General features: G+C 40.3%; 1 protein-coding gene across 1 annotated transcript in view; it reads left to right on the forward strand.

The window, feature by feature from the left end:
• Positions 1-17,386, forward strand: part of PTPRS (protein tyrosine phosphatase receptor type S) — a 600,332-nt gene that overhangs the window by 342,685 nt on the left and 240,261 nt on the right. The window contains exons 7-10 of the mRNA XM_073652674.1: positions 8,254-8,523; positions 9,502-10,083; positions 12,835-12,968; positions 14,567-14,711. Of these exons, the coding sequence (XP_073508775.1) occupies positions 8,254-8,523; positions 9,502-10,083; positions 12,835-12,968; positions 14,567-14,711 (1,131 nt within the window). The remainder of the gene's footprint in view (positions 1-8,253; positions 8,524-9,501; positions 10,084-12,834; positions 12,969-14,566; positions 14,712-17,386) is intronic.

The following is a 17,386-nucleotide window of genomic DNA, read 5'->3' on the forward strand; positions in this document are numbered from 1 at the left end:
CGCTGGTCAACTTCTAACTTGCTAACAAAAAAAAAAATGTTTTAAAAATTGTGTGGGAAATGTTAATTATTAACTATTTTGTGTAACATAACTCTGGTTTAAGGGCATAAAAATTAAAAGTTTGAAAATTGTGAAATTTTCTAAATTTTCGCCAAACTTGATTTTTTCACAAATAAACACAAGTCATATCAAACAAATTTTACACTATCATGAAGTACAATATGTCACGAAAAAACAGTCTCAGAATCAGGGGGATCCGTTGAAGCGTTCCAGAGTAATTACCTCATAAAGTGACAGTAGTCAGAATTTTCAAATTTGGCCTGGTCATGAAGGTAAAAACAGGCTGAGGGGTAAAGGGGTTAAAGATATGCAATTGATGAAAAAAAATGGAAAAAACATTTTCAAAACATCTCAATTTATTCAGTTTCATGTATACACGCACTTAACACATCTTGCTATTATTAATGATTTTCTGAGGTTTGTTCTGTCACGCTAATTGCACTTCGCCCCCGAAATCATCAATTTGCAATTACCAGTAGCTGACTTCCTAGAATTGCTCCGTGGGATACAAGCCCGGAGACTTTTGCAGGCCATGGTAGCACATTTCGGCAATGCAGGCTGCTCATTAGCAATGCAGGCTGCCCAAACACCAGGCTGCATGACGAACATGCAGCCTGGTGTTTGGTTTTTCCAAAAAAAAATCTAAATAATGCCGAGCTGTTGGTGTACTTGGAATGAAGACTGATTTTTTGATTGAACCAGTGATATGGCCATTTATCTAAAGCATCTCCAGATTTACATTCCATGGAGCACATCTGGGATGCCAATGGATGTCAGTTGCAAAAGGGACCTTCTATCAGCAGATCTTTGATGATTTGCATGCCTAAGTGCATTCATCAGGGCAAAACATTCCTCCGGCAACCATTAATAATGTGATTGCTAGCATGGCAAGGCTTGCAAAGTGCTACACTCATACTCCATTCTGAACAAATCAATGTTCTGAAAATATTATTTCTATTTTCTTATCTTTTGCATATTAACATGTTTATCCATATTGTGATTACCATCATAACTCGATTACCTTTCCTTTTTGGTGTTGCAATGTTAATGTTAAGGAGTGTGTGTGTATTTAAGTATGTATGTATATACATGTATGTATATGTGTGTGTGTGTATATATATATATATATATATATATATATATATATATATATATATATATATATATAGTACAGACCAAAAGTTTGGACACACCTACTCATTTAAAGATTTTTCGGTATTTTCATTACTTTGAAAATTGTACATTCACACTGAAGGCATCTAAACTATGAATTAACACGTGGAATTATATACTTAACAAAAAAGTGTAAAACAACTGAAAATATGTCTTATATTCTAGGTTCTTCAAAGTAGCCACCTTTTGCTTTGATGACTGCTTTGCACACTCTTGGCATTCTCTTGATGAATCTTCAAGAGGTAGTCACCGGACATGGTTTTCACTTCACAGGTGTGCCCTGTCAGGTTTAATAAGTAGGATTTCTTGCCTTATAAATGGGGTTGGGACCATCAGTTGTGTTGTGCAGAAATCGGGTGGATACACAGCTGATAGTCCTATTGAATAGACTGTTAGCTACTTTTTTCTTGCCATAATACGAATTTTAAGTAAAGAAAAACGAGTGGCCATCATTTCTTTAAGAAATGAAGGTCAGTCAGTCTGAAAAATTGGGCAAACTTTAAAAATGTCCCCAAGTGCAGTTGCAAAAACCATCAAGCGCTACAAAGAAACTGGCTCACATGAGGACCGCCCCAGGAAAGGAAGACCAAGAGTCACCTCTGCTTCTGAGGATAAGTTTATCCGAGTTTCCAGCCTCAGAAATCGCAGGTTAACAGCAGCTCAGATTAGAGACCAGGTCAATGACAGAGAGTTCTAGCAGCAGACACATCTCTTCAACAACTGTTAAGAGGAGACTTTGTGCAGCAGGCCTTCATGGTAACATAGCTGCTAGGAAACCACTGCTAAGGACAGGCAACAAGCAGAAGAGACTTGTTTGGGCTAAAGAACACAAGGAATGAACATTAGACCAGTGGAAATCTGTGCTTTGGTCTGATGAGTCCAAATTTGAGATCTTTGGTTCCAACCTCCGTGTCTTTGTGCGACGCAGAAAAGGTGAACAGATGGATTCTACATGCCTGGTTTCAACCGTGAAGCATGGAGGAGGAGGTGTGATGGTGTGGGGGTGCTTTTCTGGTGACACTGTTGGGGATTTATTCAAAATTGAAGGCATACTGAACTAGCATGGCTACCACAGCATCTTGCAGCGGCATGCTATTCCATCCGGTTTGCGTTTTAGTTGGACTATCATTTATTTTTCAACAGGACAATGACCCCAAACACACATCCAGGCTGTGTAAGGGCTATTTGACGAAGAGGAAGAGTGATGGGGTGCTACACCAGATGACCTGGCTTCCACAGTCACCAGACCTGAACCCAATCGAAATGGTTTGGGGTGAGCTGGACCGCAGAGTGAAGGCAAAAGGGCCAACAAGTGCTAAGCATCTCTGGGAACTCCTTCAAGATTGTTGGAAGACCATTTCCGGTGACTACCTCTTGAAGCTCATCAAGAGAATGCCAAGAGTGTGCAAAGCAGTCATCAAAGCAAAATGTGGCTTCTTTGAAGAACCTAGGATATAAGACATATTTTCAGTTGTTTCACACTTTTTTGTTAACTATATAATTCCACATGCGTTAATTCATAGCTTTGATGCCTTCAGTGTGAATGTACAATTTTCATAGTCATGAAAATACAGAAATTTCTTTAAATGAGAAGGTGTGTCCAAACTTTTGGTCTGTACTGTATGTGTGTGTGTGTATATATACACTGCTCAAAAAAACAAATGGTAAAACTTAAACAACAGAATATAACTCCAAGTAAATCAAACTTCTGTGAAATCAAACTGTCCACTTAGGAAGCAACACTGATTGACAATCAATTTCACATGCTGTTGTGCAAATGGAATAGACAATAGATGGAAATTATTGGCAATTATCAAGACACCCTCAATAAAGGAGTGGTTCTGCAGGTGGGGACCACAGACCACATCTTAGTACCAATGTTTCTGGCTGATGCTTTGGTCACTTTTGAATGTTGGTTGTGCTTTAACACTCGTGGTAGCATGAGATGGACTCTACAACCCACAGAAGTTGCTCAGGTAGTGCCGCTCATCCAGGATGGCACATCAATGCGAGCTGTGGCAAGAAGGTTTGTTGTATCTGTCAGCGTAGTGTCCAGAGGCTGGAGGTGCTACCAGGAGACAGGCCAGTACACCAGGAGACGTGGAGGGGGCCTTAGAAGGGCTACTACCCAGTAGCAGGACCGCTACCTCCGCCTTTGTGCAAGGAGGAACAGGAGGAGCACTGCCAGAGCCCTGTAAAATGACCTCCAGCTGGCCACAAATGTGCATGTGTCTGCACAAACGGTTAGAAATCGACTCCATGAGGGTGGTATAAGGGCTCAACATCCACAGATGGGGGTTGTGCTTACAACCCAACGCTGTGCAGTACACTTGGCATTTGCCACAGAACACCAGGATTGGCAAAGTCGCCACTGGCGCCCTGTGCTCTTCACAGATGAAAGCAGGTTCACACTGAGCACGTGTGACAGAGTCTGGAGACGCCGTGGAGAGCTATCTGCTGCCTGCAACATCCTTCAGCATGACCGGTTTGGCAGTGGGACAGTAATGGTGTGGGGTGGCATTTGTTTGGAGGGCTGCACAGCCCTTCATGTGCTCGCCAGGGGTAGCCTGACTGCCATTAGGTACCGAGGTGAGATCCTCAGACCCCTTGTGAGACCATATGCTGGTGCGGTTGGCCCTGGGTTCCTCCTAATGCAGGACAATGCCAGACCTCATGTGGCTGGAGTGTGTCAGCAGTTCCTGCAAGATGAAGACATTGAAGCTATGGACTGGCCTGCTCATTCCCCAGACCTGAATCCGATTGAGCACATCTGGGACATCATGTCTCACTCCATCCACCAACGTCATGTTGCACCACAGACTGTCCAGGAGTTGGCGGATGCTTTAGTCCAGATCTGGGAGGAGATCCCACAGGAGACCATCCGCAACCTCATCAGGAGCATGCCCAGGCATTGTAGGGAGGTCATACAGGCACGTGGAGGCCACACACAATACTGAGACTCATTTTGACTTGTTTTAAGGACATTATATCAAAGTTGGATCAGCCTGTAGTGTTTTTCCACTTTAATTTTGGGGGTGACTCTAAATCCAGGCCTCCATTGGTTAATAAATTTGATTTCCATTGATGATTTTTGTGTGATTTTGTTGTCAGCACATTCAACTTTGTACAGAACAAAGTATTCATTGAGAATATTTCATTCATTCAGATCTAGGATGTGTTATTTGAGTGTTCCCTTTATTTTTTTGAGCAGTGTGTAGACGGTGTATTGCATTGGTTTTCCTTGTTCTTATTGGAATGTGCATATTGTAAATTCAGACAAAGGGAAGCATAAGCTTGAAGTAAGATACATGGCTATATGGAGTAAAAAAAAAAAGCATGTGAAACAAATCAGAATATGCGTCAAACCTTAGATTCCTCAAAGTACCCCCTTTTACTCTGTCAGCTATTACACCCTCTTTTACGCTGATGAAATCTTTTACATCACCTTTGTACTTTCTCAAACCGCTTCATTAAATTATCACCAGGAATAGCTTCTAATGAGTCAACTGCTCCCAGAATGTGTTTGCGACCATCAAGTGTATTTTTAAGAGGCTGTGTTGGTACACTGCTCTATTTCACAACTGATCTAAACGACATTGTGGCAAGAACCGTGTAACTAAGTTAAGAGAAACAGCTCATCTTTACTTAAAAACATGAAGGTCAGTCAGTCTGGATAACTGCTAAAACATTGAAGGTATCCTCAAATGCATTCATGAAAACCATCAATTGCTGTCATGAAATTGGCTTTCTTATGAACTTCTTATGGACTGCCTCAGAAAAGGAATAACAAGAATTAGTTCTGCCGCAGAAGATAAGTTCATCTAGCTCCCTTCAGGTGTTCCCTGTTCAAGTGATTACTTAGCCACTTAATTGAGCTCTCTGGCCCAGATACTGTAGCTGCCAGTCTAGCTTTCAGCTCTATGTGGCTTGTTCCTCTGTGCCTTGTTCACAGCATTCTGACTTTGATACTTAGTTGTTGGACCCTGGATTTCTTAATAACTACTCGTTTGCATTAACCCTTTAGAGTGTAAAGCTGTCATCACTGCAAAATGGGGTTTCTTTGAGCAATCTAAGGTTTAACACAAGAGGACCCAGAGACATTCACTAGAAAAGGATTCTTTACAGTTACAGCTGTCAGACTGTGGAATGCCCTACCACCAGAGGTAGTAATGGCACACACTATAGCAGCATTTAAATAAAAGGCTAGATTCTTTTATCAAAACGAATGGCATTGTGGGTTATAGATAATGGAGAAAGGTTGAACTTGATAGAAACTCAGTGGCGACCAAAAGGTTTTTTTTGTTTTTTTTTTAAATTGTGATTACTTCTGTCTGTTGTGATGCTATTTTGCTTGTGATGAATTGAAAGTGTGTGAAGTTGTCGTCATGCAAGACATTAAAGGGGTTGTCCAATACTTTGACATTGATGCCCTATCTATAGGATAGGGCATCAATGTATGTTCGGCCGGGGTCCCGCACACGGCACCCCCACTGATCAGCTGTTATTGGTGCCGGCAGCGGGATCTGGAAGTCCTTACCTGCGGTGCTTGGCCGTCAAGTTGTAGTGGCCGCTGTTTGTAACTGCACATCCGCCTCCTATTCAATAGAATGGGAGGCGGATGTGTAGTACCCCGCTGCGACCACTACAGATGGACGGCCAAGCACCGCAGGTAAGGACTTCCGGCCGGCGGCAACCGATAACAGCATGCGGGACCCCGGCTGATCATACACTGATGCCCTATCCTACGGATAGGGCATCAATGTCAAAGTACTGGACAACTTCTTTCATTTTAACCAAAATGCTTTTGAATATAGGTATGGTCACTTAATTAAAGAAAGATTACTGCCAAAAGTTTTGCATATACTATTTATTGATCAAAACATAGAGTAATTCATTGTTTACAATGCCATAGCTTAGTATTTTGCAGTATAACCTCTTGCTTTAATTATTGCACCACACCGAGGGGGCATTGAAGCCTCTAGGGTATTCAAGACATCTTGAGGGATCTTGCTCTATTCCATTTGCAAATCTGCAAACAATTGATCTTTATTGCTATGGGTACTGGCCTCAACTCCTCGCCCTAACTCATCCCAAAGGTGCTCTATAAATCAGGTGATTGGCTTGTCCATTGCAACAGGTGAATGTTTTTCTTTGCTAACCAATTTTTGACTAAATTGGATGTTTGCTTTTTTAGTGATGAGCAAGCATGCTCGGGTGTTTTCCGAGTATCTTCAGCTGTTTCTTAGGCATTCCTCACATGTATTAAAGCTGTCAAACAGTCGCAAATCATGAGCATGGAGTGACTGAAACATAACACCCGAGCACGCTGAAGATACTCTGCGATCACCCGAGCATGCTCGCCGAAAGGGTTAACAGAATATACTCGCTCATCACTAGTGCTTAGTATCATTGTCTTGCTGGAATTTCCATCCCCTGCCTACTTTGGTTTTACCATGTGGCAGCATTAAATTTGCCAGTATATCCTTGTGCATGGCAAATTTTCTTCTTTTATAGCTGACAACCATTTGCTTCCGGTTTACTAAAATCACCAGGAAAATGGCATCACAACAACCAGACAGAAGTAATCACACTTTAAAAAAAAATGCAAAACTTTTGGTCACCACTGTATATGTTTTTTGTCACCCTTTATAATTATGAAAAATATTCTGGATTGTGTCACAATAGTTTCTTACTCATTGTTTCCATACGTGTTTCTTTGTGGTATTGCTGTCTTCATTCTGAATCTACAATGTGCTCAATCCAATAAGAATAAGGGAAATGATTGCATGAACAGGTGTCTCCAAACTTTTGCCCAGTATGGTGTGTGTGTGTGTGTGTGTGTATATATATCTATATAGTCAAAAGCATATGTATGTGTGTAAAATATCTTTATTTCCCCACTTACATTTGGACTTTTCCTTTAAAATATGAGATTATAGCAAATTTATGATAAACTTGTATATATTTCCATTGATTTTTCAAAAACTTTGCTTAAGATATTGCCAAGAACAGAGTCACTGAAACTGGGGCTGCCTCAACCCCTTGATCCATGTTCTAACTTGTGAGGTCTGAAAACTGCATCCACCTATCAGCAAGGGGGATGCACAGAACATGTCACTGTTATTCTCAGCGTTAAGTCCATCACTTTGTTTTACTGCAAATAATCCGTTTACTATCTCACCAGGGCTGGAGGTGTTCATGTTAAACACATTAAGTCACATATGGCGTAATTAACTATTTTAAGTGGGTTCTCTGCCCTTAATCCCCTGATGCCTTTTTCTACACCCAGTATTATTGCGGGCATTTGCTAGTTGCCCTTATGTTATATTCCTCTGCATTTTCTGTCTTTCCCTTCCCTTTTTGTCTTCTCTCCCTTTTTGTTTTTTTTTTTTTTTTTTTTGTTTTTTTTTATTTATTTTTATCAATTTTATACCTCTTTTGCATGATGTTTGTGTTTCTGAGAGCTGCATTTATCGATGAAACCGTGTCAGATTCTAAAGAGGCTTCGTTAGGGTTTTTACACCCCAAAACCACAAAAATTTCATTAGAGTTTCTCATCTCTGCTGCTGGTATGCGGTGCATCAAAAATAGATCTACATTTCTACCTTATTATATGATGATTGTGATTAATGTCAATTGGCTATGTAGACATATGAGAGGCATCTTTCATCGCCAACAACAGTTTCCAAGGACAGAGTTATGAAGACTTTATGACTTCTAAAGAGCTTATATTTATAGAAAAAAGATACACAAGTTCAATTTGGCTTACACCCCCGTATCTGTTGTTAAAGATGAGAAATTGCTAATAAATTTTTGTGTATTATCTGTGCTGTGATGGGTGTACTCCTGATCTCTGGAACCCTTTTGCTATGAATTTTGGCTTAATGTTTCTATATTCTCACTTTTTGTTTGTGAAGTAAGTTTTTATTTTAAAGTCTTTTTATACATTTTTTTATTTCTAAATTACATAGTGCCCATTTAAGTCAGTATTTTTCTATATCCTTGTTGATTTACCTGCAGTTCGTCGCGTCGCCCCCCGCTTCTCCATTGTTCCTTTAAGCCACGAAATTATGCCTGGAGGTAATGTAAATATAACTTGTGTTGCGGTTGGTTCACCTATGCCATATGTGAAGTGGATGATGGGTGCTGAAGACCTAACCCCAGAAGATGACATGCCTGTGGGGCGTAATGTTCTGGAACTTACCAATGTGAAGGAGTCTGCTAATTACACTTGCGTCGCCATGTCAAGTCTTGGGGTTATCGAGTCTGTAGCCCAGATCACAGTGAAATGTAAGTATTGTTTCCTTAGTTGTTGCCATAAATATTTACATGAAGTCTCCAAGCAACGATTAGGGTTTTGAATTTGATCCAGTCTATAAAAATTCCCAGATCTGCTAGTTTTATTTCTTCTTCCAGCACAGCCATGGATAGCACATGAACCATTTACTTAAAGCGGTTGTCCACTACTATAGATAATGACCGCTCACCAGGCATCACGTGACCCCCAGCTGCAGCCGGCACTGATGTCACGTCACATTCCGGCTGCAGCCGGGCATGACCCAGTGACGCGCTCCTCTCTGATTGATGGGCGGCTGTGGGTGGGGTTTCACATCACCGTCCAGCATCAACCACTTTCCCTCTCCTCATTCACGGGTCACGTGATGTCTATGAGCAGTCAGCCATGGCGCCGCTCACAGGCAAGACTCACAACACAAGGTACTTACAAAAAATCTTATTTCCACCTTTTAAATACATTGAAGCATTCTCTATAGTAGTGGACAACCTCTTAAAGAGAGAAAATCCAGACACTTTATTACTTATTTTTTTCCTCAACCCTGACGGGGGTATTAAGGATTATCTTTCAATACAGTACACCTAAAAGTAACCACAGAGGAAGAATGACCAATTCTGACTGAAGATGTCTAATCTATGGTTGTCTGTGTCCTGGAACGCGAAGGGCCCGATTCATTAAGACTGGTGTATCGTTTGCCAGTCTTAATGAATTAACGCTTTGGGAGTAGGATGCGCAAAATGTATTAAAATGTGCAAGCTACTTAAGGAATCAGGGCCTAAGACTATTACTAAACACTGGACATATTGCAGATTTTCAGCTTGGCATTACTTTACAGCCACCTCGGCTTTTAGGTTTGTTTGTGTTTATATGAGTAAAAAAATATATTTACCGCTTTCTAGTCTTTGTATCATAACTTTTTTTTACTGTATCTAGTGATTTGATTATTTCTTGTTTTTTTCCCCCTAATATCTTAGCCCTTCCCAAGGCACCCGGAGCTCCTGTAGTAACGGAAACCACTGCTACAAGCATAACAATCACATGGGATTCAGGAAATCCTGATCCTGTTTCTTACTACGTAATCGAGTATAAGTCAAAAACGCAGGATGGACCATATCAAATCAAAGAGGACATCACTACTACAAGATACAGCATTGGAGGCTTAAGCCCTAACTCTGAATATGAGATTTGGGTGTCGGCAGTAAACTCTATTGGCCAAGGACCACCTAGTGAGCCTGTTGTAACACGTACAGGGGAGCAGGCACCTGCTAGTGCACCACGAAATGTACAAGCTCGAATGCTTTCCTCCACTACTATGATAATTCAGTGGGAGGAACCTGTGGAGCCCAATGGTCAAATAAGAGGTTATCGTGTTTACTACACTATGGAGCCTGACCAGCCAGTCAGCAACTGGCTAAAATATAATGTGGATGACAACCTTTTGACTACTATAGGAAACCTATTAGAACATGAAACTTACACTGTCAGAGTATTGGCTTTTACTTCAGTGGGAGATGGTCCACTCTCTGATCCAATACAAGTAAAAACACAGCAAGGAGGTAAGCTGTTACTTCACAGCCCAGATCAATTAGAAAAAGTCCTGTATTCTACAATACTAGGTGTAAGCCTGGATTTGTGCTCATATCATCTTTTTCCAGTATATTCTTCAGCAAGTGTTACCAAATAAGCAGAACTGTGTAATCCTAAGAAAGGGGATGCAAAAGTCACAATATCCAAAAATGCACCAAATACAATAGTCATAAAGTGGATGCTGTTACCTCTAACCGACAGCTGTGTCCCATAGAATGTCATAAGTTCCACTGATGTTTAATGAAAAGCAAAAGAGGCAATTGTAAGCTTGTGAACACTTGTACTTAAAGGGGTATTCCCATCTCCAAGATCCTATACCATTATGTAGTAGATGTAGTAATAATAATATTAGCAAATAGCTCCAATTAGAAATGTAGTATAGTTTTTCTGATTCGCTATGTCTCTTTCCTCATGTGCAGGAATCGCAGGACCTTAGGTATCCACAGTTACGACCACTAGCAGCTAGCTAACGGTCACTATATCAGTGGTCGTAACCATGGTACCTAAGGTCCTGCAATGCCTGCTCATGAGGAAAGAGAGATAGCGAATAAAAAATACTATACTACATTTCTAATTGGAGATATTTGCTAATACTACACCTACTACATATTGGGATAGGATCTTGGAGATGGGAATACCCCTTTAAGTGTATGAAGCCCTTCAGAAACATTGATGCATATGGGACCCTGCTGTGGATTCTGTTTATATGCATGCTTATTGTTCTATTCCATTAAGATCAGACTTAAAGGGAACCGTTTATGGTGAAAATATTGTCTGATTTATAGGTAGGATGTTATAGAGCAGGAGGAGCAATTCAGATTGATATACATTTTGTGTCAAAAGTTTCAGTAAACTTTTAATTTCATTGATTGAAATCCCTGGCGTTTGTATGCCTATGAGTCCAATGGGCAGTCCTATTCAGTGATTGACAGTCTCCACTGTATGACTGGTGCAGAGATAGCTGTCAGTCACTAGTAGAACCACCCACTGGACTCATATGCATACATGCACCAGGGATTTCAATGAATAAAATACAACTTATTACTTTTTCCACAAACTGGTGTACCTTTCTGGCGTAATTTTCACTACCTTTGTATCATAAATTATGATGCATTTGTCGAGCGGGTTTCATCACGCCTCAACCCACCCCAGCTCAGCGCATTTTGGCGGAACTGGACAGGAGTTGCGTAAGATCGCGTAAAGTTGCTAAATTTTTACACAACTTTAAGTTCTACAACAATTTTGTAACATTTCTAGGTGAATTACACCAAAATTCTGGCGTAAACTCTTTGATGAATCGGGATATGTGATTCAGAAACATGTAGAAAACCCTGAATGCTAACAACAGTAGGAACCCCTGCACACTCCACCATACAGTTGTAGCACCCTATACACCTTAGGTAGCTGTTGGCTGAACGATTGTTTGGCTGATTGAATGTCAGCAGTTGGAAATCCAATGTGCCGGATCCTGCTTTCCCTGACATCGTTTGTTAGGTTGGGGGGTGTAGTTGGTAATCACGCCGATGTTGGCAGGTTTGCCCGACTTTAGTCTAATGCATAAATGTCAAACTCTAGCCCGTGGGCCAAATCTAGCCCGCAGAGTCTTTTTATTTGGCCCACGACACCAGAACCACTACCCCTTTGTGGGGCCATTATTCTGTATGGAGGACTATGTGGGGCCCATTATACTGTATGGAGGACTATGTGGGGCCCATTATACTGTATAGAGGACTACGTGGGGCCTATTATACTGTATGGAAGACTATGTGGGGCCCATTATCCTGTATGGAGGACTATGTGGGGCCCATTATCCTGTATGGAGGACTATGTGGGGCCCATTATCCTGTATGGAGGACTATGTGGGGCCCATTATCCTGTATGGAGGACTATGTGGGGCCCATTATACTGTACGGAGGACTATGCAGGGCCATTATACTGTATGGAGGACTATGTGGGGCCATTATACTGTATGGCGGACTATGTGGGGCCCATTATACTGTATGGAGGACTATGTGGGGCCCATTATTCTGTGTGGAGGACTATGTGGGGCCCATTATTCTGTGTGGAGGACTATGTGGGGCCCATTATTCTCTGTGAAGGACTATGTGAGGCCCATTACCCTGTATGGAGGACTATGTGGGGCCCATTATTCTGTATACTGGTTGACCCGCGACTTTGTCCAAGTTTTTCATTTTGACCCTCTGTGTGTTTGAGTTTGACATCCCTGGTCCAATGTGGATTGGTGCCTTTAATGTTTCGTAAGCTTGGATCACATATATGTGGAATCAGTCGGTCTTCAAATGGTTGTCTATGCTGGAGAAACACAGGAAAACATACTGCTGTGATTTTCCTAATATCGCTATGTGGAAAACCATCCTTAATCTTGCTGAATGTGAGCTTTCATTCTTGCAAATATGTACGGTAATCGTATAGCTCAATGCACACAAACATGCAGATATGGTCACTTGAGTCACAAAAATTGGCAAACAAACAATTCTGCAATCCACTCACACAACAGTCACATAATAGTGTGCAAAATAAGTAAAAGATAAAAGCATGTAGCACAGGGTGTTTGTAAAACTCAGCACGTCATACCAAGAATTGCCTCCTTAATTAATAAAATGTCCAGTTTGATTGTAGTATGATTATAAGGAGAGAAATAGATCCCAGATAATTATTCTATAATTTGTATTTTGTTTTGTTCACTGAAATCTGAACAGTCCCTGGCCAGCCTATGAATTTCAGAGCTGAAGCCAAATCTGAAACCAGCATTAGCCTGACGTGGAGCCCCCCTCGTCAGGATAGCATTGTAAAATATGAGGTTTGTTACAAAGAAGGAGAGCGAGGAAGTGAGGTAAGTGCATTTTTTTGTCTTGCATTATATATGGAATATTCTCCTAGTATCTATTGTGAAGGAAACCTTTACACCTTCAGTCTGCCCATACGCCATTCTTTTTATTAGTTTTTACTGAATTAAGTGAAGATGTTTCCTCTCTGTGCTTTGGAGATGAAGTAAGGAGCATGGACATACTTCTTTATATGCACTTGATGAACATCCTGGAATGAGCAATTTGATTTAGATGAAGAAAACTAAATGAGCATTCTTGTAAAGACTTCTAAGAGCATGGTATATATGAACACTATTGCACTCCATTCCAGATGTCCCTGCAAACAGTGTTGCTGCCTAATGGAAAGTGGCTGATAAAAATAAAGCCTTGGTATGTAGAATTAGTGTATGGTTCTCTTCAGTTTGCTGCTTGTTCCAAGGCCAAGAGAAATAGGAAAAAGTGAGGCAGCAGTAAGGCTTGAAAACGGTGAAATTAGTATTATTAGCCCATCAGCTGCGCGGCATTTAGGCCCGGAAAAAAGAATCTGGATTGGACGGCACAACTATACATACCGCGCTAGCTTGCCTTGATGCAGGAGCAATAAATAGTGCTTATTAGGTAGTGCTTACATTTGATTTTTGCTTAGAGGATTTAAGATCATTGTAGTAAGAACAGATAGCAGCGATTAGTTAGGCGACTCTGGTATTTTCTTAAAAAAAAGTCCATTGCAAACGGAGAGATGCAGATCGCATCAGGGCTTGACATTTAGGCTCAGGATGTTGAACTGAAATAATTACTAATTTTAATTACGGATGTTGCACCTTTAATACTCTTTACAATTAGTAGTGATAGGTGGACTGCTTCATAACCATAAAAGTCACATCTGATCCTATTAGTGAAAACCTTCTCCTATGACATTGACAGCATGTTTCTATGGCAGTAACGGCTGCAACCACCAAAGCTCTCATTAATAAGCTCCCATACAATAATAGCCACATCTATTACTAACAGAGACAAGTATAGTCCAGAGTGACAGCCACAGTCCATTACACCTATCACTCTCACCTCCTTTCTGATCAGGCACGGCTTCTTTTCTGGCTTGAGAAGTGACCTATGATCAGTATTAACATAGACTGGTGCATCACCCAGCATGTGACTAACCACACTCCTTGGTATCATAACTACAAGATTGTTCTCAGTGGGAGAAACAAAGTAATCAACTGGCTAACACTGTACCAAAACCTTGACAGAGAGGTTGGTGTAAAGAAAGCCCAAGCAGATGATGCATTGGTCAGTCTTGATCTGTATCGCTGTACATAGCGATTGGAATCATGTTGTACAAGTGTTCCCATTTATATGCCAGCATAAAATAGTCATCTGAATTAAAAATAAAATTGTTGCTTTACACCCTTCAGAATTATTTTTTTTCACTTCGTTTGGTTGGAAACAGTAAACTTTTACATTCCTCTAGATGATTCTAATTAAATTGCTATTTTATGTCTATTTTCAGTGTATTTGATGTTCTTGCACAGTGAGTAATGTGTGTCATGTTCTGCCTTGTGCTCCTCACTGCCACATTCAGTATACTTAGAGTAATGGTGTGCTGATGCTGTATCTTTAACAGATAAGAAAAACATTTGATCCTGCCACATCTTATTTAGTAGAAGGCCTAAAACCCAACACAGAGTATATATTTCGCCTCGCTGCTCGTTCTAATCAAGGTCAAGGTGCTTGGACCCTGGATGTTAAAGAGCGCACAATGCAGTCTAGTAAGTGTCCCTTTTCTTTATCACTGTGGAAGTGGGGCTGAACTTTTGGGGCTAAAATCAAACATTGTTTTCTGGTTATTAAATATTATAGTTCATAGCTTTATTACATGACATATATTTTATTTTAACTTGCCTTTAATAACCACAATGTTTCCTCTCAGGTTATTATCTATGCATCATACAGTCATAGCCATTACATCTTTTCAAAGAGGGGTAAAAAATAGACACATCCAGAATGAACAGGAATCTAAGCTTTTGACCAAACTGGCAGAATATGTATATATACAGCTAAAACCAGAAGTTTACATACACTATATAAAAAGACACATGCATGTTTTTCTCAATATCTGACATGAAATCAGAAGAAACCTTTTCTGTTTTAGGTCAATTAGGATTACCATAATTATTAATGTTTGCCAAATGCCAGAATAATGAGAGAGAGAGAATGCTTTAAGGCATTTCTTATTACTTACTGCAAAGTCAAAAGTTTACATACATTTCATTAGTATTTGGTACCATTGCCCTTAAACTGAATGACTTGGGTCAAACGTTTGGGATATCCTTCCACAAGCTTCTTACAATAGTTGGTCGGAATTTGGGCCCCTTCCTCCTGACAAAACTGGTGTTACTGATCCAGGTCAGTAGGTCGCCTTGCTCTCACCTGCCTTTTCAGCTTTCCCCATACATTTTCAATAGGACTGAGATCAGGGCTTTGTGATGACCACTCCAAAACATTGACTTTGTTATCCCTAAGCCACTTTGTTACCATTTTGGCAGTATGCTTTGGGTCATTGTCCATTTGGAAGACCCATTTCCGCCCAAGCTTAACTTCCTGGCTGATGTCTTGAGATTTTGCTTCAGTATTGTCACATAATCTTCTTTTCTCATGATGCCATCTATTTTGTGAAGTCCAGTCCCTCCTGCAGGAAAACAACCCAACAACATGATGCTGCCACCCCCGTGTTTCACAGTGGGGATGGTGTTCTTAGGCTTCCAAGCTTCTTCCTTTTCCCTCCAAACGGAACGATGGTCATTATGCACAAAACGTTCAATTTTAGTTTAATCATATCACAGGACATGTCTCCAAAAATTAAGGTCTTTGTTCCTGTGTTCATTTGCAAACATTAATCTGTCTTTTTTATGTTTATTTTGGAGTAATGGCTTCTTCCTGGCAGAGTGGCCTTTCAGCCCATGTTAATACAGTACTCGTTTCACTGTGGATATTGACACAATCTTAACAGCTTCCGCCATCGTCTTCACAAGGTCTTTTGCTTTTGTCCTTGGGTCCACTATTCTCTTCCTCATATCTTGGCTGATTTATTTAGACTTTCCCATGATGCTACACAAAGAAGCAGTGTGTTTCAGATGTGCATTAAAATACATCCACAGTGTCTCTAATTAACTCAGATGTTGCCAAAAAAAACTATCAGAAGCTTCCAAACACATGAGATCATCATATAGGCAGTCCAGAATTGTTTAAAGGCATAGTAATCTTAGTGTATGTAAATTTATGACTTTGCAGTAAGTAATAAAAATGCCTTAAAACATTCTCTATCTCATTATTCTGGCATTTGACAAATATTAAAAATTATGGTAATCCTAATTGACCTAAAATGGGAAAGGTTTACTCTGATGTATGTAAACTTCTGGTTTCAACTGTGTGCATATGTATGTATGTGTGTGTGTATGTATGTATGTATGTATATGTATATATATATATATATATATATATATATATATAATATATATATATGTACAGATTTTCTGCTTTGGCCTCTGATATTTTTTTCTGATTCATGCTCCTGCCATCATGCCATCAGCTTTGTCTCATGGCACTCAAACAGGGGTTGGTTCAAGGGACCTGATTCATCAAGACCGGTGTTCCCTGTCCTGATGAGGGAGTGTGCTGGAGTTAGACACTACCGATGCATGAAGAGTCACACACCTCTTCATGAATCAGGAGCATCGTATGAGTGGGGTAAACCCCTGTCTGTGCCTTGTCACAAATCCTACTATAGTCCCTGCTGGAGTAACATTTGTGGCATAGCAAACGCCACCACTTGTCATTAATTTGATAAGCAGCGGTCGCCAAACCCCAGCTTTACCAGAGCTGGGGAAAAAGGGCATGAAAACACCATAAGTCCAAAAATTTTAGCACAGCCTCAAGTTGCACCAAATTATGCAACTTTCAAAGTTTTTTTTATGGAGTAAAAGTTTTGATGAATTGAGTCCAAGAAGTTTTCAGTTGGATAGAAGGCTGATCTCTGGTCCAGTTACAGTGTCAGCTTGTGGTATCACACAAGGTTTTCCCTTGCTAATGAATATATTCTTTACCAAAATGTTGGCTAACCATAAGAAATTGTCCATGTTTGCTTCTGAATTCATGATCCCAGTGCCCTTCAACAATAGCCTATGTCACTATCAACAAATTTAAAGGGGCATTATGGGAAATAAAAGGTTGATAATCACAAAGAGGCTTGGCTAATTACAGTACAGAGGCATATCTTGTATTAAGCCATGCACCCTTGTGTCTTTAAGATGAACAGGACAGATTTATATGCTTTGGAAGTGAACAAATCTTGACTAAAAGGAACAATACCCCTTTAGTAACATAAGTTTCAGCTATGCTTCTCTTAAAGTCTGTCATAACTGTTTCAGTTTGTCTCATAGATCAA

This window comes from Phyllobates terribilis, unplaced genomic scaffold (assembly GCF_046119375.1).
Source record: "Phyllobates terribilis strain yellow unplaced genomic scaffold, ASM4611937v1 Scaffold_1__5_contigs__length_1240528914, whole genome shotgun sequence".
NCBI classification, from domain to species: domain Eukaryota; kingdom Metazoa; phylum Chordata; class Amphibia; order Anura; family Dendrobatidae; genus Phyllobates; species Phyllobates terribilis.